At 42.6% G+C, this 22,909-nt stretch overlaps 1 protein-coding gene across 1 annotated transcript in view; it reads right to left on the bottom strand.

Annotated features, from left to right (window-relative positions):
• Positions 1-17,767: 17,767 nt before the first annotated feature.
• The window catches only part of plpp4 (phospholipid phosphatase 4), a gene marked incomplete at both ends in the record, with an annotated part of 38,220 nt that continues 33,078 nt past the window's right edge, over positions 17,768-22,909 (bottom strand). The window contains 2 exons of the mRNA XM_079229783.1: positions 17,768-17,976; positions 19,533-19,703. Of these exons, the coding sequence (XP_079085909.1) occupies positions 17,768-17,976; positions 19,533-19,703 (380 nt within the window). The remainder of the gene's footprint in view (positions 17,977-19,532; positions 19,704-22,909) is intronic.

Genomic DNA, 22,909 nt, shown 5'->3' with positions numbered 1-22,909 from the left:
ACTGAACCTCTCTCTGCCAGAAAAGTGTGGTGCTATGTAGCTTTTTATGTGTCTCCATTGTACGCTCACTAATGGCGGCTCTTAAAGTTTTTCCTCATCATAGTGGAGTCGTTTCCCATGCATGGGGTGGGGGGGGGGGGGGGGGGGGGGGGGGCAGGATGGACCGAGGACGCTGTGAGTGGACGCTGTATGTGGACGCATCTCTTCTAATGACGAGCAATTTAGCTCTTTCATCAACTGGAGCAGAACAAATGAAATGAACAAAAAAACATTTTCAGGGCTGATGCTGGATGCAGAGGGAGAGAAAAGAAGGATGCCAGCATGTGTTTTTGTGTAAATGGATGCATGCATACTTGAGCAGGGATGCTGATGAAGGGCTGTGTCTTTGCCAGATTCCAACGCACTCTGAGGCCGTTGTCCAATCAGCTTCTCACAACGTTGCTCACCGAGCACACACAAAGACAAGTAATACAGAGCAGCTGTAAGAAGCCATTTGGAATCCTCTATAAAGCTTTTCAATAATCAACACTCCAAGTTTAAAGTCAGCAGAAATATCCCATTCTACATTATGCATGCATGCTTAATCTAAAGAACAAACAATCTAGGAGGTTATCCAACCTCGCTTGATGTCATTGCTATGCATTGTCAGTTTTTGCAGGAATGTGTCATCAACAGTTAAGCAAACAAAGCGCCTCAAGTGTGTGTGGATGATGTCTTCAGAAAGTATTCACAGCGGGTGTGGTATATTGGACACGAGTAGCATAAAGCCACAACAGCGAATTTCTGGATATGCCGCATTTCTGCTGTGCTTCAAGATGCGACTAAATAATTACTGGCTGCATCTTCTGCCCGGACACACTGACAAGATAGAGAGGGCTCGAGGGAGGAAGGAGAGGGAAAACACACAGAGGTTTATTCAACATATCAGCAGTCAAGTAATCCGACTGGCAGTGGAATAAGAAGATTAGCAATGCATGCTGATGAGTGGGAACTGACAAGAAATATGGCTGAGGTGTCTGTGCTGAGTTGAGCTGTGGACCTGGTCAGGCAGAAAAATGTGAGTGGCTGTATCTTGATTATTGCAAAGGCTGGAGAGATAATGAAACTGGGGAGTTGGAGGACCTTTAGTTGGATCTTTAATTGCAAAATGCATGCAGATGAAATATTTATACATCTATCGCTTCAAAGTAAGAATGATGACAGACAAAACAAGACAAGGCTAACCTTAATTTGATATCCGAGCTTGCAGAAATATCTCTAGCACATTCTCAAAAAAAAGAATTGAGGATGCATTTCTGTGTGAGATGATACAAGTATGACAATGAGGCTCCAAGGTGCTAAAAGAAAAAACATGTTTTATATACTGATTAGCAGAAGAGTTGTTTGCCAGATGGAATAGCACAAAGCATTGAAGATTCATAGACAGGAAATCATTTGTAAATCACAGTTATGATTCATGCACATTTAATGAAGCTCCAGTAAAAATCCCGGGCCAATACGTCTGCTGCTCTGTATGATAATATACATATCGGGGCTCTGAGCAGCCAGCGCCGCATCGACCAGCCTGAAGGTATCATCATTCAGTCGCTCCTTCACAAAGCCCCTCAGATGAATGAGAGGCATGCCGGCCTAAGTGGAAATGACTGGATAAACAAGCCTATCTCTTCCTGCTTGCTGGGCAAAAGGAAGGGATGTTCTACAACAAAGCCCCTCCATTAGGATTGCGCCGAGGCAACAGATTCATTTAGCAGGTTGGATGTCTCATAGCCTATTACTCCACAGTAACCTCCTCAAAGGTTAAGCACAGTGGAAACGGTGTAGTGAGGAATACCATTATACCGGAGGCTGATGGAGTGGATCCGCAGCTCATTAACGCTGATACAGTCGTAACCAAGGCAACAAGTAGACATGCTCCCCGAACAATTAAACACAGTTACTCTGTAATAACGCATTTCCTCCATGAGGATATGAGGAATTTAAACTGGGGTGTAAAAAGCTGAGGAAACTCTTTCATTAGAATTAAATCCGGTCTTGGAAAACCCTAGAGCGAGTACAGCTTGTTAAGAGCGCCGGCTTTCATGTCAATCGACCTCGCCGAGTGGGAGAGTTATTGTATTCACTTATTGTGTGATTGATGCTGCGGAAGTCCTGTAACTGGATGGAGAGAATTGTTTTCTAACTTTGTCACCTTTCCCTTCCAGGAGAACATATTGAACAGGAACTGCCAACCTTACTGCAGCGCTTTCTCAGCTTCATAGCTCAAGTCTGAAAGCTGCCAGTATGAGCCCAGTTCCTCCCTTAATGGCACTTATAGGTGATGAATTATCAGCCAAGTGCACACGACGGTCACAGGCTTTGTTTTTATGCTTCATACTCACACTAAGGGATAACTTTGCTGGTTAACACAATTTCTGCCACCGAGAGGAGTCAGTGTTATCGGCTGTGTTCATTTAGCTATAAATAATATTTTCCATATCACAGTAAGAGTGGATTGTTTCACTGCTTGTATGTGTTGTCGCCTGTAGCGATAATCATTACCCAACTCTGCAGTTACTCTCGGGCTCTGTAGAGCGTTTTAGTGCATTTCACCTCATTGTTTGGGTTTTTACAGGCCGCAACTTTACTGTCTGGGTATCACTCAATTGTGAAAAGAAAAAAAAGAAGCTGAGCAGGCATTCTGCTGACTATTGTCATTTTCATGAGCTCTTGGAAGCAGGCAGGCAAGTGAGTCTAAAAAGGGGACGTGCATTGTCTCAGCCGTCTCTATTAGCATCGGTCTGGAAGAGCAACAGCTCTACAAGTACCTCACGTCAGTGACAAACAGGACGGGAATGAGAATCGCTATAGATGCATCGTGGTGTTCATATTGCTTTAACAGAGAGTATGCAGGCAGTACACAGAGTTGGCAAAACGTCCCGGAGTACACGTCCCAAATTAAACATCTGGAATGTTGGGGCAGATGACGTGAGATTCACAATTCTATCTGACTTGAAAAAAAGCAAACACATCAGTCAAAGGAGCCCTGCTAAAGGAGTAAGCAGGGTGACCTTTTATGATATAATAATATTTAAAATAAATCCTCCTGGGTTCTTAAACATTTATATTCTTTAACCATTTGCACAGTATAGCCATAGACATCTGAGTATGACAAAAAGCTGAGACGGATTCAGTCCACTATGAACTGCGAACCACATGAGTTGTTCTGAGATGTTGAATTATCATCACAGTATCCGATTGGCTCAGATGTCTGCAAATGTATTGTTCACAAAGTGAAAGTATTTTTTTCTCAGTGTTTCTCAGAGTAGGAGACAACAGCATCATCAGCATCCTCAAAGTGTCCCTGGGTGGCCCAAGTGTTCCGATTCCCATTGAAGCCAGGTTGCTGTTGGTCTCGATTGGGAATCGTATCCAGGCCAGCTGTAGTCCCTCTCCTCATGCGGGCGCCTCGTGGGTTGCCTAGAGTAGCGGTGCCAATGCCCATCAGCGCTGAACATCAGTCAGTTCATGCCCCAGATTCACACATCATCTCCACTTCAGAGGGCTGGCCGACTGCTTGTGCGTCTGTCTGCGCGCGCGTTTGTGTGTGTGTGTGTGTGTGTGTGTGTGTGTGTGTGTGTGTGTGTGTGTGTGTGTGTGTGTGTGTGTGTGTGTGTGTGTGTCAGAGACAAGGCAATTAGAGATTTCATGAATATCATTTTCCTTATGGGGAAGGCCCAACACAAACAAAGCCGAAACAATTTTCACCTCCTTAATGATGCAGAGGAGACGCAGTTATCTGTGTTGAAGTATGACGGCTATCACACCGTTATTGTGAAAGAACAACATTATTTAAACGTTAATAAGGGGAATCACAGACGGATGTCTACAACAGTTGCTTCCAAAATGACATGAAAAGTTTTTGAACATACTCAGTAACAATTGGAAAGAAGTATTGCTTTCTTCATGGGAGGAAATCCTGTAACTTCTTTTACAAACTCACCTTCACAAGTTCTTCAGGGGAAGAAAAAAAAGGCTCGAGTTCATCTGTGATCCATCAACTGGAACCAGGCAAAATGACAGAAAGCCAATTAAACAGATGAAATGAATAAGGAAAGAAGGTAGACAGTTTAAATATTCATGGGGTCTGTTGAGTCCCTTTGCTCAACACTTCTCTGTTTACAGCTAATGTGGTGCTTTCATCGGTGATCTTAAAATATATTTCCTCAATGTCGTCTTTGCTTTTTTGTCTTTTGCTGCTTTGTTTTGAAAGGTATCACCAGCAACATCGACTGACAAAAACAACACCATCTATCTATAATTCATCATTCAATGCTTTATGAAATGTATAGGTGCAGTCGTGTGTGGTATCTATGTTTACCTGTGAAGTCTGAGAGAAAGCATGAGAGTGAGAGTGAGAGAGAGCTTCGGGGAGCCTCGGGGCAGTGGAGCTGCCAGGCTGAAATGAGGCTCTTTTCTTTGAGGGACAGTTATTTTTTAGACCATTTTTGTGTGTGCCTTGGGCAAGACGAGCCTTTGGAGTTTCCAGAAGATTATTTGGGTTTATTCCAATATAGTACGAATCAAAAGTTATCTAATTCACGGTGTTTTGTATGAGGACCATTAAACACATCATGGCTTTTTTTCATCAGCTCAACTGTTTCCAACTTCGACTCTCTTCTCCAGCTGTTTTTGTTTTGTTTTTGAAGGTGTGACACAACTCAGTTGTATTTGCTTCTGCTGCCTCCCTGAAAATTACCAGCTTAACACACGATTTGCACCCATCAAAGCAGTGTGGTACCAACTGGTGAATGTTGTATTGTGTACTGTGAAATACAGTGTAAAGCCTTCCTACAGGCCCACGACATCTCTTCTCAAACCCATGATCAGCGCACTGATGAGGTCTGACATCATACAGTCATTACCTGTACTGTCTCAACCCCAATTGTGTAGCAGCCAAAGTGAAATAAGAATGCCAACCTGCATTTCCCTGGAGGGGAGCAGTAGTGTCATAACTGTGGGGAGAAAATCTGCTTCCCTATTGCTCCCAGTCTTTATTCTACACTTGGCTAACTGGCTGCTGACGGTTGCTTCATAGACAGAGTTATGAGAGCTGTATCAATCTTCTCATCCAACCCTCTGCAAAACAATATTGGGTAATTCCCCATCTGTTAAATTATTATTTTAAGATGTAGCAGACACCAGTGCAATATGGTACATTGTGTAAACCAACAGTGAGGCAACAGGTAGGTGGAGAAAGGTAAATAAAAATGGCGTTCAACTAGTCAAACGACATGAAACAAACAGCTTGCGTGAATATCAGCCGATACCTATAATCAAAATACATGACTCGTAGTTTTTAGGTCAACTTTCAGTTTAAATTCACAATATTTTATTCAGCAACACGCAGTAGGAGGTCACAGCCAGCAGCGTAACATAATTGTGATTGTCCCCTGTGAAAATAATTGTCTTGCCCCAAACACAAACACATGCTTGTGCGCATACACACATTCAGGCACACACAACCACTCCAGACAATTGCAAAGCAGACAATTACTGCGTCACCATACAACCCCCGTCCAGTAAACCGGCCTTTGATCAGCACCACGGACAGCAGCCAAAATGCCAAATTTATCAACCTTAATTTAACAGCCTGCCCTGTTCAGCAGCCAAATGTCATCACAGACAGAGATTACAGGTGGTTATTGTCCAACATAATAGAAGCAACAATTACATTTATATAGATGTAAATCCCTGATCACACTCCATAATAACAATTAGACATGCCTGCTCACCCATTAGCAGTTCATCCTACAGGCCCACGCTTATAAACAACATTGCTCAAGAACCGTGTGCAAAGAATGGCGGTGAATTTGCAATGAGGAGTTAATCTATGCAATACCGCCTCATTTTAGCATGAAAACCCTGAATAAGGTAGGCATCTGCTTGGGGGGGAGATTGTCAGGGAGCTGAAAGTTTCCGAATTGCTGTTGGCTATTTTGTACCTCAAATAAATATCGCAAAATAAAACGTGTTTGGTGTTACAAACGTAGGAAGAAGAGTGGTTCAATCCTCCATTCCAATCTGGAGCTCACGGCATGAAGGTCGTCCATGTGATTAGTTTACAGTACAGACAGTTTCAGTGCAGACAGAGAAGGTCCGATGTTAAAGGACGCTCACTTGCTGTTAGAACGGAGTGATTTTCGGGGCCCGGCAGCTGGATTCTCTAAACGTTCTGAGATCATTCGAGAACCTCTGGATCACACATCGCAGGAAAATCCATCTTGCCAGGGTTCAAAGTGATGGGTTTGTGGTTGGTAAGCCAGAGCACGGACCTATCAGAGCCCTGTGAGGAGCTCTACTGGCAGCTACTGGCATGACTTAGGTGTGCCAGACAACACAGAGAGGCGTCCAGAACAACAATGCCAATACCCGAAGAGGTTCACGTAGCTGGAACAGCATCAGTAGTATCAGAACTGGAGAATATTTTCTTCACTGAAAGAAAAGAGCTTTTCTCAATGTTTATCATGCGTTCACTCTCCCTCAGCAAGCCTCTGTCAGGGTTTGATTGACAAATGCTTCATCCAATCACCTGCTACCTGCATTTTTCCAAACAGTTTCCAATTACCTTCTTCCTGATCCACCAGATGGTTCTGTGTAACAAATCATCAGGTTAGCTTCTGGGCCCCCTGTGCAGCTGGACCAGTTGCACCGTCGATATTTACGCCGTTGGTGACGGCATCCATCACACAAGCTGCGATCAGGGTTATGATAGAAGAAAAATATCTGCTAGAATTAGTCAAAAGTATCTTTGTCAGATCTTAGAGCTGGATGTTTGTTCCCCTGCAAGCTCAGTGTGATAGTGAAGGACACAGCAGCAGGATGTTGTAGAGCGGAGACATGGCCAGACACACAGGTTTGTAATCCACGATGAACAATTGTACTTGTTGAATTATTGATGTTCTTCTGCTTTTAAGAGGCAGGTGGTGCTAACATGACAAGCTAGATATTCTCTTTTGGTCCGTCTTGCCCACGGGCAGACTGGCATGTGATGGAAAGACACACAGAGATACACAAGGTGGGTGTGGGTGCACACTCTGTGTCTGTGAATAGGTTGACAGATAACCCTGTGGTTTCGAATGTTCTTCCAGTCATTCAGCTGGAAAAGACAGAATGTCAGGGTTTTTGCCATCTAGCTTCATACAGGCAGGTAGCTGCATGTTTTGGGGTTTTGCGCTGTGATTGTTGCAGTATAATTAGTTAAAAGGTGGATTTTAGATGTACCATGATTATATAAGGTGATGTGTGACGGTAGCTAACAATGTGCCAGGGATTTGTCCCCCATCTGTATAGGGTCAATACGAGCAGGAAGAACATTTACAGCAACCAATAACTCTCTCTGTGTACATATGGGAATGTGAGCATATTCTTTTTCTTTTAAATGTGAACTCAACCTTTTACATCAACCCAAATAAGCACAGAAGTCGTACAACGTCAAGTTGTGGCACATGGGAAAATCCAATTCTTTTATGAGCTGATATTGGAAATGTATAGTTTCTGTTCCAATTTCCCCACAGTGCATGCAGCAAATAAGAATGACTGCAGATGTTGTCTCAGCTTGTGTGCTGAATGTTAAAAAGATAAATCTGACATGTTGTGCTACTATGATGATTTCAACTCTGATTTAACGTAGAATGTCTCCACAATAGCTGTAGATGTTTGCGATTGGATTACCTGCATGGGTCTGTATGGACCCATGGATTCCACTCCAGCATTAGCACTCAGGTTTACCAGCTGGCTTCATGTTGGTCCAAAACATTTGGAGATCAAAGAAATATTTATTTATTCCACTCCAGGCGGTTCTCCTGCTCACTTCAGCCCTTTTTATTCTCTGACGCACACAGTAGTACAAACACACGTATTCTGTTGGAGCACGCTGGATATTTCAAAAGTCATTTCATTGTAAAAACCTATATCTAGTGTTTCATATTTCTATGAAAGCATGCAGGAGGCATCATTCATGGTGCTTAGATGGAGAGGTTGTTGAAGCAGAGATAAACCTCTCATCCTCTCCAGGGCACCTTCATCCCACAGGTCTGCAGATGGGAGATAAGTCCATATTTCATGTGTCCAATAAACTTTTACTCTCAGCACAGATTTAAAGAAACTGATCTGGGAGAGATTGCGGCCATAAAAAAATGACTCATCTTACTAAATTATCCATTCTGAAAATAAGTTACCTGATGCCCATCACTATGCCCATAAAAGTGACAAGCATGTGGCTACTGCAGATAGAAATGACTATCATTTTCTCCCCCTAAACTCATAGTTTACGATATTGCCGTCAGCTGGTTTGGTATCACATTGGCAGACATGTCGTTTGGAAATGCAGCTCCTGAGTGCAGCGGTTATGAAAAACGTGAATCATTTTCTCAGCAAAATGTTGTTGAGCAGCAGAGAAAGAGGGAAAATGTGGGCCTGCAGCTCAAAACATACTGTTTGGGTTTTCAGGATCTCAGGGTCAAAAACAGTCTGAAAATAGAAAAGTTGATCTTTCATGACTTTTCCTTAAAAAAAATGCACAACATCTCTAAAAAGTACAAAATGTTTCAGTTGCAGTACCATATTACTGCTGCTGAGAAAAATACAATGTCAAGTCAATATGACCTGAATATGGAGTTTGAGTTTGAGTTCTCGAATCAATACTCATACATCATTAACAAACACGAACAATTGCTGAAGAGCCTCATATTCATTATCTATGACTTATATGGACCTGACCGATATGTTTCCTTATAGAATGATTGGTTCCAAAAATGACCATGGTTATGTTCAACATGGAAATAAGGTTTCTAACTCTAAAGTTGCTATTTGTGTGATTCTATTCATCATTTCTAGATCCAATTTTCTCAGTATAACAAGCTTTTCAGGAGGTTATTTCCATTTGATTTATATACAGTGTGACAGGCAATTAAACATGATAACAACAACATTACGATGACAGAATAGTATACCCTTAATTGCCTAATAGACAAGGAAAGAGAAATATATTTACTATAAATAATACACAAACATTTTAAAACACTATTATTTTCTTTTTTAGACATGTTAACAAATCAGGTGAACGGGTTGATTTGAAAAATGAAGTCCCATTTTTCAACACAAAGTAGCAATTTCTGTACGCAGCCACAGTGTAGAAATTCCACAGTACTTCAAATCTAGTTTTTTTTGTATTTAATTTAAACCCAAGAGGATTAAATGCCGGGCAAAGCCAAAATCTCTCCTGTTCACTTTTGCTCCATTTTAGGAGCAACTTCTCCACATCTCCCTCTCTGTTTAATAAAGATATATTTGCAAATGTTATATATTTAAAAGGAAGACGCAGGGTCATTCATTGTCTATTAGTTCTATAGTATCGTACTTCTTTATGTTCCAGTATATTTACACATCTTTATCCAACATAGCCAAACATGCTTGGGGAATAGTGCGTGGTGTATTGAACATGAGTTGTGCTTTTTCCTCAGAGTCCCGGCACGCTGAATCACTCTCCTGGTCCTCCACTTCTTAAAAGTTCTCACAACTAGGTCAGAAGCTGTTAGCATAATGCAATTCACCTGTGGCTGCTGTACCTGGAGCAGAGCAGAGATATGTTTTCTCATAATCCTTTCGCTCTCCTCCAGGAAAGCTCCCAGTCGCTTGGCTCACTGCAGTAGTGCATCACAGTGATTACCACAGAGATTATGTTTATTGATTCACACTATTTCTAATGGCTGACTGCTCTTCTGGAGGAGCCCGCTGCACAATGACATCTTTGTAGAGGGAGCTTGATGTCTATTGTTTATTCTGTCATGTTGCCTTTCCATGGGTGAAAGAGACAATTTAACACAGCTTACTGTGTGGAGAAGATTTTTCCATTACGTTGAGATGAGTGATCTTTCCATTATATCAGTGGTTACCAACCACATTGAAGCATTTATTGCGAAACGAAAAAAGCTCTAAATGACACCAGTTCCTGCATTCTGCACAAAGCTTTGAGAAAGGTTAGAAGCAGAGACTGGGTCTGTTTCTCTCGGTGTGTCACTTCGCTCTTCTCACACCTCAGCCATCAATAATGGCCCGAAACAGCCAGAGCAGAAGAAGAGGCTATACCAGTGTCTTCCATTGTCATTGTATAACACGGTTGCACAACACAATGCAGATTGCAGTCACATATTGCTACACAACAAAACACAAAAACTGAAACTTCTGAACTCCAGCGGCTCTGCTTTCGCACACGATACGTCTTTTAATGCGGTCTCAGCCAACCGTAACTCGGAGTAGTTATTCATTTTACATGAAAAGTTTATTCAACATTCACTGTTTACGCATTAACACAGAGGTCCGTATTCCCTCTGAAGGAAACGTGTGGGAGTAAAGTCAACAACAGAATGCAGTGGGAGTTCAGCAGACAGAGAGGACGCAATGTGAAATAAATACAATCATAGAATTACGGAATAAAAGTGTGTTTCTTCTGATAATAGTTCAAGCAGATTGGGTAATGAATAGCAACGTCAAAGGGAAAGGCAGAGAAGCAAGGATTGCACATTTTATGGGGGAGTTATACAAGCTTTTATCCAGACCTTACCTTGACTTTGTCTTGGTTAACATATAAAGAACGTGCATGGGCATAGAACATAATGAATACAGAATGAGACCACATGTCTCAACGGGATTGCCTTTAAATAAAAGTTTAAAAGAAAATATCATATAGAATAAACACCACTTACCAGAATGGCAAAACGTCTCCCTAACTTAGACCTTTTCTTATTGATGAGGATGTAACAAAACAGTATTTTAAGACTTGTGGTTGAGGAGATATTCTGTATTTAGTATGGGTATGCAAACCATTCAGAATTTGAGAAAAATGGCTTGGGCTCAACTGAGGTTAAATATGTTTAAAGTGAGGGTAAAGTTGACTGTACACCAAAAACAGAATAGTTCATAAAGTTACTCAAAAATTAAATGACAAGATTCCTTCAGGAAAAAAAGCCTCTTTTCTTCCATTCAAGTATATGTTTTGTGGTTCGTTAACTTTTATGCCACGTTTCTGAATCCAGCTAGCTGCTCTGAGTGTGAGCCAAAACCAGACTTAGCATTAACGAGAGCAAGCCAACCACTCATTTTCCCCACACCCTTCCTTGAGGGTTTTTACTGAATGCTGCACTTTGACAGAACTGTGGTTTGTGTATTAATGAGGCAGACATGACAGAAATCATTGAGTTGCGCGATATAGCACAGTACCCTCAGGAATTTACAGGAGCATGAAAGGTACAACTACAGCTGTCTGTTCATTGCTATTGATCTATTATGAATGTCAGCTTCTACTTCTGCTGCAATTCATGCTGAGTCTATTGTGCGTGCTACCTTACATACATACAGTTTTCATAATAATATGAAATAGTAACCAGGAGGGCTTTGTCAACCCAGATGATATTGAATACATTCATGGTGGTTTCTTAATGCTGTCAGCACAAAACATAAACCTGTGGACTTGTACGGAACCTCATAATATAAATCTCATCTCATATCATTAAAGTGTAATGTTTTTTTTGTATTGTTTTTAATTTATAACTTTTGACTTCTGGGGAGCATAAGCAACACGGGTAAGTTTTTTTTCCCCAATATCATTTATGACTCCACAAAAGACACTTTCGAACAGATGAGTCTCACATTCCTCGGCTGGCCCATTAATTATGAGCCAATCTCTGGTGACTCCTTTATTTGCCACATTCTTCCGAATCCAGGACCATTCATTATTCAGACATATAGCATATCGTCAAAAAAGCAACACCAAATTATAGAGGAGGGGAGAAAAAAAAGTATGAATTATTAAAAAACTTTAGTTGTAATGAAGCACTTACTGCGGGGAAAAAAAAACTCTAACTCCAAATGAGTCTGAGGTTGTTTGTGAAAAACTTTAATTCCCAAAAATGAAATTAGCTCAAATGTATCCTTGTGTATCTCTAAATGTAGCTTTGTGTAGCTGAAACAGAAATACATAGCAGAACAACTTCAAAACCTCAAGTTGCTCTAATTTACCACATTAAGATCCGTTGTGAAGCACAATGCTAAAGTACCTTCCCCAGCTAAACATTTTTAAGCACATAATAATTATTGCAACAAAGCAGCAGCTCTTAATATGTATTATATGTATTTCTAAATGAAGCTCAAGCGTAAGTTCAGTAGGGAGGACACTCTTTACTCTCCGGTTCATTCATAAGCTCAGTCTCTAAGCCTCACAGGGTTTACTCCTTCAGCTGATTGGGGGCGTGTATGTTATATGAACCAATCAGAGTCGGATCAGTTCCGTAAGCCAATCACAGCGTTGCTGTCAAACATTTAAATAGGATCTCCTCTCTGTGGCTTCCAGTCAGCATCAGTCCTGCGCATCATTCATCATCGGGTTACATCAACTCCCTTCTTCACCACCACCACCACCAGTCTGGACTCCAGGGGTGTTCTGCCTTAGCAGATGTCAGCATCACTACCCCTTGCTTATCCTAATTCAGGATGGAGTCCAATCGCCAAAGACTTTGCACTATTCAAATATATGCAATTGTAATAAATTATTGTTAAACTCTAAAACAAGTCTCTCCTGATTGAAATGGTGTCAACTATAGGGTCATGAAATCTCTTTGTAAACACCCCTTTGAGTTTGATGGAGTATATGCAGCGTGAAGGGTACCGCAATGTTAAGTGGTATTAGATGCCGACTGACTATTGATGCGTTAGATCCACGTTTATTTGAGTTACATAATGGCGCTGCTCTTCCAGAGGCGGGGAGCTGTCCTTGAAAGGAAAACAATACGGATGTGTTGAGGGATGACACACTTGCCTTTTATTGAGCACTCTAATCATTCTACCACTGAAAGACCCCCCCCCCCCCCCTTATAGCAGCTGCATCAAAGTATTCCGCCATGCTGAACAAGAACTATATTGTGTACATTATATACCCCAATAGAGCGCATAATCCCACAGCACGTGGGTTCTCGTAAAGTTTCAATTTGAGGGTTGCTCATGAGATACAATGGCTGTATGAGTAATTGCTGCTACGTGGTTGTTTTACTGCTCAATGTGCCTTGAAACTACTATACCAAGCATGGAGCCCAGACTCTCAGGAAATATTGTGTCACTTCTTTGTCAACTCTTAATAAAGTAAGTGGTATTTGCCAGATGCAGAAAGACCTTGAGGCAATTATTTGGAAACACAGTCCAAATTGCCATTTAGTTTCGAGTGTGAGGTGAAGGCAGGATATTTCAAGTTGTGCCAGGCGCTCCAAGCAGAGCAACTTTCTCCACTTGTTAGAGAAGTGGCTGCGGTTGCAGCACCCCTGGGTCTGATTGAATGGATTGTTACCCAACATCACACAGTTTTCTATCAGCCAAAGAGGGCAAATGTCTGCGAGTAACAAAGCTATTGATCTGTGGTGACTTGTTATTCAGCAGGACTCATTTTGTGACAAGTGACAAGGCCACCAGGGTTAAAAGCGTGCACGAAATTTTCAGGGATTCAATTTTCAGCCCTTCAAAATACCTGAATTATTCCCAACTGAAGGCTATAATCTGCAGTTTTGAGAGTAATGCATTGGGGTGATGATAATTTTGGCGTACAATTACCGAACTCAAGTTAAGTGGTTTAGTTTAAAAAAGTTCTTTAAGTGCTGAAGGCCCCTGCTCACTATCAAGAGGCCGTGCTGGCAGCTCAGTGACGCTGAACAAAGACTCTGCAGTGCCTTTTAGGCTAAATGCTAACGTCAACATGCCAACATAATGACAATGCTAACACTGATGTAGCATCATGGTTTTGTTTTAGCGTGCTAATATTTTCTAAATACCACACAAACTACCACAGAGGCTGATAGTTATTGGGAAAAAAATAAACTTTGACAACATGCTGCTGCTAACATTCTTTCAGTGGCTGCTAATATTTACCAGCTTGACCAATTTTCTTTTAATGTTAACATTTTGCTAATTGACAGGAAATAGGCTCGGCTGTCCTCGAGTCGGCGGCCACTCATACGATTTTGTCAACTAATCAAGTGGTGGATTTCATCGAAAGAGCCCTAAAACTGAAGTTCTCCACAATGGATAACACAACAGCAGCACTGGAAATCTTGTGTTTACCAGAGATGTGCCTATTAGTTTTTTGGGGAAATAAGTCATTCAGCATGAAATAAAAGAATTGAAAAAGTGTCTATTAATTAAGACCAAACCACCCCAGTAGTTGACTGATCGACAAAGAGGGGGCAGCCCTAAAATAGGCTGATGGGAATTACATGAATTTGGTAATACACCAAATAATCAGGGGCTCATTATCATCCTTTATTCTCGGCAGTCAGTCGGGACTAAAATAGTGGAGAGCGAGATACATTGCTGTCTTTATAAGAAGCTCAAACGTAAGTTCAGTAAGGAAGACACTCTTTACCCTCCGGTTAATTCATAAGCTCAGCCTCTAAGTCTCACAGCGATTACTCCATCAGCTGATTGTATGTTATAAGAACCCATCGGTTATATAAACAAGTCTCTCCTGATTGAAATGGCAAAATAAACCTAATTGACAAAGTTGTTGACAGCAGCCTGATTGCACACATAAAAAGGCAAAGAAACAGTCTTAAGCATACACACGTTTATTGGAAACTCTCGAAACAAAGTGCAACACAACCTACTCAGTAAAGCACAACACACACTTAGCACAGAGTTACATTCATACACACACACCCACACACACTCTCAACTGCCTCACTAGCACCGTGCAATCTGACAGCAGGCCCCGTTGAAGCATCCTTTCATTGGACTGAACTTGGCTCATTTAAACATCTGTGGACGCATAATGTCATATTGTTCATTTGCATATGATACGAATAACGTAGTAATACCTATGCTTCTGATCACAGGGTGGACATTTTTCACAGAAACGTCCTCAAACCTTGATTTGTTTCCCTGTTAGTGCGTTAAATCCAAGAGAAGAGGGAGGCTCAGAGCTCCCGTCACAGCAAACAAATGTAGGCTCCAACGATCCCGCTTAGACAAGGTACATTAGGCTTCTATGTTTTCTGCATGGACACATTTCACACAGCTGCAGTCCTTTATTGTACATAAAGTATATAAACAGCAAAACACAGCTCAAAGAGTTCTCAAGGCCAGACATGCTTATTCATAGAAAACACTCTTTTCTCACATATGGAACTGGCATGCCATGAACAAAGATTCTTCAGACATCTATTCATTATAATTCATGATAATTTCATTATTCTTGTTTTTTTGTGTGTTACTTTATTCCTCAAGTCCTTGGGAAGGTAAAAGGAAAAGGAGTGAAAAGAAAAAAGATCCACAGGATAACACGCACTGGTTGCCCTTGTGCATCTAAAAAAGAAAAAAAGAAAAAATGAACTGGATTATCGTCTTTTTTTTCGGCCTCTGTAGAAAATTACTGAACTTTCGTCTCAAAATTACACATTCACCATTTGAAAAAAACGGACACCTACTGCTACAAAAATATCCATAGCACCAAATTAAAAACAAATCGTGGAATGATTTGAAGTGGGAAACTCAAAACTTTTGTTGATAAAGTGAAAATACTGTAACAGACATGACCTCTGAACAACAATTTTTTTTTCTTCCAATATACACTGCACCATCTAATAGAACAATACTAAAATGACAAAGTACAAACATCAGGCTGCCAAGTCAGGCGAATGCAGGTCTACGAAACATAAGGAATCTGTGTCACGATCATTTCATCCCCAGATCTGCCGTGAAGATGTCAAACTCTCGCAGTCACAGATCTCCAGGTGCTGAACGACTTGTGGAACCAGCGAGGAGGCTGCAGGCTTCTCTCCAGTCAACTCTCAGAGTCTCGTCAAGTCCCGTCACAGAGTCTGATGAGCAGAGTCAAGCACTTTTTTTCCTCTCCGGTGAAAGGTTCAGTCAGTGTAAAGTTTTTATTTTGTATTGCATCCGTGCGGGATTGGCCTCGTCATAAAAGCTGCACGCACGCTCACACTTTGAAGAAGCTGCCGATGGGCGAATTTGAGTAAATCGTGTTTAAAATAATTTCAATCAGAGGAAAGCTTTCCATGTCTATTAAATCAATAAGCAGCTGAAGGGTGCGGCTGTTTCAGCTGTTACTTTCTACATAAAAATGCTAGTGGACACAAACGTACAAACAGCCTCGACCGACATTCTGCGAGATAATTCATGCAAGAGAATAAAATTACAAATCAACCCTCGACATGTGGCTTGCTGCTCATTTCGCATCGCTCCGTTTCAATGGGGCAATCTCCTGATTTTAACACTTGACTTTTCAGTGCAAATATAAAATCGTTGCCTTCCAGTGGGTGAAGTCTGGTTGGGTTAGAGGTTGAGCTGAAATTGCGCCATCCTATTAATGTCACAGCAATAGGGAAAAGGACACAGATAGGAAATGACCCATCCTCCCTAACAAAACGTGTAAGAGGCTACAAATGGCCTTGTTGATGATAGGAATGTGTCATCTCGTTTAATAACGCGTTACAGGGTGCATACAACCTAAGCAGGAAATAAAGACTTTGGTGTTCGTTTGGACGTGATGTCACTCAATTAAGGCTGGAAATATTAATATGTGGATGAATAAAACATCCCCATCGCTGCCCCGGGTTCAGGCCTGTCGTCTCCTGAATGCTAGATTGTCTATTTGCGGGGCTACAGTCGGGCTGAAAGCCATTTGCAATGCTCTTGGGGCACCTTATATAGTCCTAATGTGCTCATGAGCAGCAGAGGCGGACCCTCCTTAATGGGGATTAATGCAGAATCAGAGAGGAGCGTGTGCCCATCCAGACTGTGTGTTATGGATTGGATTCATTGAGCAACAATTTGGGTTCATGTCCCCGTGCAACCTCTGAGGGAGCAACATGCGTAAAAAGACGGGATAGTGGAGAATAAATTTGGATGGTGACAAGGAGGGGAAGATAATTGAGAATGGAACGATATGCAGGACTGCACCGGAAAACTATACAAACCCCGAGAGAACGGGAAGAAATGGAATGATAAAAAAATGGGGGAATGTAGAAGAGAAAAGTTTTGGGAACATTGGATCCTGTCTTTGACATGGACCAGTGCCCCTCTCTCTCTCTCTCTCTCCCTCTATCTATCTCTCTCCCTCTCTCTCTCTCTCTCTCTCTCTCTGAAACACAAATAATGTCATTGGATTTATGGCGCTATAGTTACTGACAAATATCCCATAATTAGTTTCTTAGTGTGACATATAACATATAGTATTCTAATGGTTACACTGGTTTGATTGCCGTGACATTTTATCGGACTTTATCGGTCCTCGTCCTTTAACAGCCAAACATAGATGAATATATTCAAGCATGAAACAAACTGAACACATTTCTCATTAAGCGGAAAAAAGAAATCCATCAAAAACTGGCCATATTTTCATCTTCCTTCCCAGCCATTAGCAAGACGTGTTTCCTCAGGTTTTCAACATGTTTTTCTCTCTTCTCTCTCTACGGTGATGTCCCATATTCGTGGGTTCCTCTCACACATCGCATCTAAATATAGACTTTCAAGGCTGCTGCGCGAGAGCCAGATATTTAAAAAAATAAAATAAACTAATGTAGGTGTCACCGAGACGGGGTGCAACAGCATGGAGATGGGTGGGTGTATTATTGTCCACTGGAATGTGTACGAGAGCCAGTCACCGGGCGCGGGGAGGCGGGCTCGGTGGCTTGGTGCGGGTGTTGGGGGAAGTCTCGGTGACGGCCACTAGTCATACTGGTCCTTCATTCAAGCCCTCCAGGGGAAGGCTGGTGGCATTGTCCGTGGGCTGCGGGTCGTCCTGGGGATGCGAGGGCGCGTGGGCGGCGGCAGCCAGACTCGCATAAGGCAGGTGGCAGTCCATGTGCAGGAAGGGCGGGTAGTGCTGGCGGTAGCAGATGTACGCAAACAGCAACCCGATCACTCCTCCGACAAAGGCGTCTGCAAAGTCACAAAAAAAACACAGATATTTTTAAGATATGCATGCAGAGTTATATAGAGCCCATGTGGAGGAGGAAAAAACAACACCTGCTCTTTGAATGAGCACGATCGATCCGGCGTAACTGTAGGCTACTGTATGTGCAATTGTGTTCCAGTGAGCATTCATCATGCCTGACTAGTTAAGAGCGTGATGAAAGTAAACTGAAAGGCAAAGCGATGAATCTGTTCTACCGAGGCTCGCCTGCATCTGGACAGGCGGTCTCTGTCATTCTGTCATCTACGCTGAGCACTTGCGTATACCTGCCCCCCTCTAAGCTACGATACATCATATAATATCACGCTGCCACGGGGGGAAATTAAGCCTGTATTGCTGGGTATAGATCAAAATCACATAACCAGCTGGTGGCTGGAACAGCTGAAGTAGAAGATTTCATAATATCAAAATCATATTTATCCACGGGGATCAACATGCTACCTATTATTTTCTCTTACTGTGTGAAACGAAATATAATACCAAATCGATTTTCACCATTCATAAACTATACAATGCATGAGCTTGCTCTGTAAATGTTGCATCGACTCTGAGCCGACTGAACTGAATAGACTGCGACTTGATGCAATGTATTAGTTTGGTTGCCTCATCACCAAAGCGATTGGAAGCCGGAGGACAGTGCGCACCTCCAAGGTGCAAAGGGGTGGCGAGGATATTAGAATCCATGGCGCATGGCTCAGCAGCCCGGCTAATGGGGGCTCCCAGCTCGTGTTTACACTAAGTGCAGATTGGGGCCCCTCCAGTTTAATGGGCTGCACCATGGCTGCTTACTTACAGTCTGCCGGGCAGAGGGAGGAGAATCCGTTTTCAGGGAATACTAAGAGGACTCAGAGTGTTCGGCTTGCCTGTAACTCCTGTGTGTGTTGCATTTTTTATGTGAATAAATCCTGGTTGTTAAAAGCGTTAACTCCTCAGTAGCTGACCCGCTCCCCTGGAACATATGGCTCCCAAAATCTAATTAACACCCCATGACAGAGCTGCCATCATATTACTACATATCCTCCGCCACACCAAATCCACACATGCATCCCCCCTCCACACTACTCCCAGACCGTATGCAAAACTGAAGCTTGTAATTATAATTGTCTTCCCAGGCTACTGAATTAAATGCCACCTCGTTGTCATCTGAGGCATTTTTCAGTTATTATGCTACAGCAGGCAGAAAACAGCCTTATGCGACAACATGTTTAGTGTGTTGGGCAAATAAGCAAGCTGCCCAGTTGGATTTACTGTATGGTTTTGAAACTTTCCTTGATTTGCCAGCCATGGTGATTACGTTAAAAATGTGATTACAGCAGTACAGCTGTTTGAAATGAGCATCCCCCCAGAGGTTGCCTTCTAAATTATCTGTATTATGATTATAGAAGTGCCTTGAGCCAGGTGGGATTGAAACCGACTTCTGCACAGCAATCCTTTATCAGGCTGACACTAGCAGATTTAACACTAAGTGAGTTTAATAAAGACACAGTGTTCCTGTGTCTCGTGTCTGAGCTGGTTTGCGGACCTTGCCAGTGGTGTTTGTAGTCGCAGGTCCGGGACAATGCGATCATCAGGGCGCTGTAGAGAGGTAGCACCATGGCACAGAGACGCCAGCTACGCCCTCGACCTTGATCCGTAAAACACTGCAGCTTCCCCGCCAGGTAAAAGGAGGTGAAGCCGAGGCCAGAGAATGCAACTGTAGCAGGCAGAGAAGTGGAGAGACAAAGAGAAAGAATGGAAAGGTCAAGATTAAGCATTAAACACAGCATCCACTATAAACTCTCCTCTTGTGTATTACCAAAGACATAAACAGTGACCATGTCTCAAGGGACTCTCTCATAAAAGTCAATTACGCTGCATGATAGAAAAATGTGCAACAGTTACAGCGCGAAATGAAAAAATCTGCAATGAAACGGACACCTATAGTGTGATGACGAAGCGTTTTAGGCTGTACAAGGTAATGAAGAAGGCAGATGGGAGACTTGCAGTTTGTCCCCTGCCCCCCACTAGCAGGTAAGCTCACTGAGGGATGAAATTTAGGTCTGTTAGGAAAATACCCCCACACTAAATCACCGTGGGCGACGCGACACGACATCCACATCTACACAGCGACACTATGCACGACCCAAACGCTGATGGAGACTTTCGTAGTGCATCCCTGTAATACATAGAACAAAATGAGATTCATAATGACATGTTTCTATGCAAACACTGCCGTATTGAGATAAGACAGTAGGCCCTGACAGTCCCAAATTACACCACATTTCACATCAGATTAGTATGGGGCTGATTAATACATAGCTGATGCAAAAAACGCTCATTTCGTCCAGCAACTCCTCTGCACAGTCTGAGCTCACAGTGAAAGTTCAAGCTCTGTGTGGGAAACAAATGGTGACTGAGCCGCTGGACCAGCTGTGCTGAGTTGATGGTTGGTTGGTGTAAGAGAAACAGCGAGGCTCTAATTATATGAATTATAAGTTGCGTGGAGCTGTAAAAAGGTAGCGCTGAGGCAGGGTCATTACTTTACTGCTGCAGCGGGCCAAACAGCACATTTGTCGCTTAACCCACGAACTGGCCCTGAATGCTGGCCGCCTTGCAGGACACATGTGAAGGTAGAGAGAGAACGAGGGTGGGCAGAGAGAGCGGAGGCAGAGGTCCAGCTGTCTCAGTGGCTGTCCTGCTGTCAGGGAGTAGGAGTTGGCGACATTAAGAACTCAGCATTTGTACATTAGACAATTTAGCCCGATATGTTGGATGGCTGGTACAGATTTATAATTTTTTGAACAAAGAATGGTTATACAGTATGACAAATCTTGGAAATGATGGCTATAATGTTCATTTGATTGCATTTTTATTTAAAGATGGACTCCTGTATTGAACACTTAAACAGCAATGAATGTAATATGGGTTGGATTCCACAAAGGCATGTATGATGTGCTGTATGCGTTCTTGTTGTTGCTACATGTCACTGGACAAAACCAAATGGGGGCTCTGTGGTTACGCTCAGCGTGTTCTCTACAGTGCGAGCATAAAAATGCAGAGGATGAAAATGAAGAAACTAAACAAAACAAACAACGAAAGAACAGTACTACGATCCCATTAGGGAGCACACTATCAGCAAACCATCCATCCATTTTTAACCGCTTATCCGGGGTCGGGTCGCGGAGGCAGCAGGTTCAGCAGGCCGACCCAGGCTTCTCTCTCACCTGCAACACTTTTCAGCTCATTCTGGGGGACCCCAAGGCGTTCCAAGGCCAGCCGGGAGATATAATCCCTCCAGCGTGTCCTGGGTCTTCCCCGGTTCCTCCTACCAGTTGGACGTGCCTGGAAAACCTCTAATGGGAGGCGTCCAGGAGGCATCCTGACAAGATGCCCGAACCACCTCAGCTGACTCCTTTCGATACGAAGGAGCAGCGACTCGACTCCAAGCTCCCTCCTGATGTCCGAGCTCCTTTACCCTATCTCTAAGGTTGAGTCCGGCCACCCTACGGAGGAAGCTCATTTCGGCCGCCTGTATTCGAGACCTCGTTCTTTCGGTCACAACCCAGAGTTTGTGGCCATAGGTGAGGGTTGGAACGTCGACCGACCAGTAAATGGAGAGCTTCGCCTTCAGGCTCAGCTCCCTCTTCACCAAGACGGACCGGTACAGCGCCTGTTTTATCAGCAAACCCTATACCGCTAACAACAGACTGCAAGACATGTCCAACCAGACACTCGATACCAATGCTGGCCTCCTGTGTCTCTGCTCAATGACTACAGAACTGATTGTCCTTCAACCAAGTTTTCAAGTATAACAGTTTTATTCTGGAACAAAGTAGTGGATCCGTCCGTGCGACTAAGAAAGTATGCCGGTGTCTCTGAAGACACCCGTATTTTGTCACTTAAATGTTTTAATCATTTCAATATATTAACTTTAAACATAAATACAAACATGAGGTTTGTCAGTCAATAATAAAGTACAGAAAACAAGAAGAATATAACACCACAGCAGACAGACAAACAAAACAAAACAGAACAAAATAAAATTAGATTTTTCCATGATTGGTCAGTTTGGCTTGAACTGTTCTTTACCCTGGCAATCATATTTTCAAAGGCAGCTGTCTCTGTCATGAGTTTAAGCCATTCTGTAAGCGTGGGCGTATGTGGGCTCTTCCAGTTTCGCAGGTTTTCAAGTTTTCAAGCATAATAGTTTTATTCTGGACCAAAGTAGTGGATGACTTAAGAAAGTATTTCGGTGCCTCTGAAGACACCCGTATTTTTAACATCTCCTGGAACGGGCCCAACTGCCGTGAATCAAATGGATCCTGTATTGCTGACTGTGCGGGCCCCTTGGTGGCCTATACAATCTCACTTATTAGTAGTGGTTTATTAAGTGGCAAGATTACATTTGGCCCATAGGTTTCTTTTAATAGTTTAAACTTTAAAGTGGACCAGTAGTTTATAGCTTCATAGAGACATAATTCACCCGGGGCTAGATTAACCAAGTTAATACATTTCCCAGTTAAATCAATCTATATGGAGAGCAGGGATATTATGAAAAATGCAAAACAGGAAATGATTCACTGCAGTTTACGGTATAACCCTATCCTGCACACAAAGTGCGCTACATGGGATTAACAGACAACAAAAACGCACATTACTTTCATGCTTTCTGGCTCAGTTCATCAGTCCAGCCCTTCTGTTCGGAGGTCAGGAACAAGCCATCTGAGATCCTGAGCATCCCTCAGCGCCCATACGTCTCGGGTCTGGGCAACCTCTCCACATTTCCAATCATACAGCAGCTCACACCATTCATTTTAATAGCACTCCTACCATAGCTAAGACGATTACATTACTCATTTGGATAGACAGAACACAATTATCCATGAACCAGTGGCTCAGTCTGCTGAACATTTCAACTGT

The sequence above is a fragment of the Taurulus bubalis genome, assembly GCF_910589615.1.
Source record: "Taurulus bubalis genome assembly, chromosome: 14".
Lineage (NCBI taxonomy): Eukaryota > Metazoa > Chordata > Actinopteri > Perciformes > Cottidae > Taurulus > Taurulus bubalis.
This window is presented reverse-complemented; position numbering and strand designations above follow the sequence as displayed.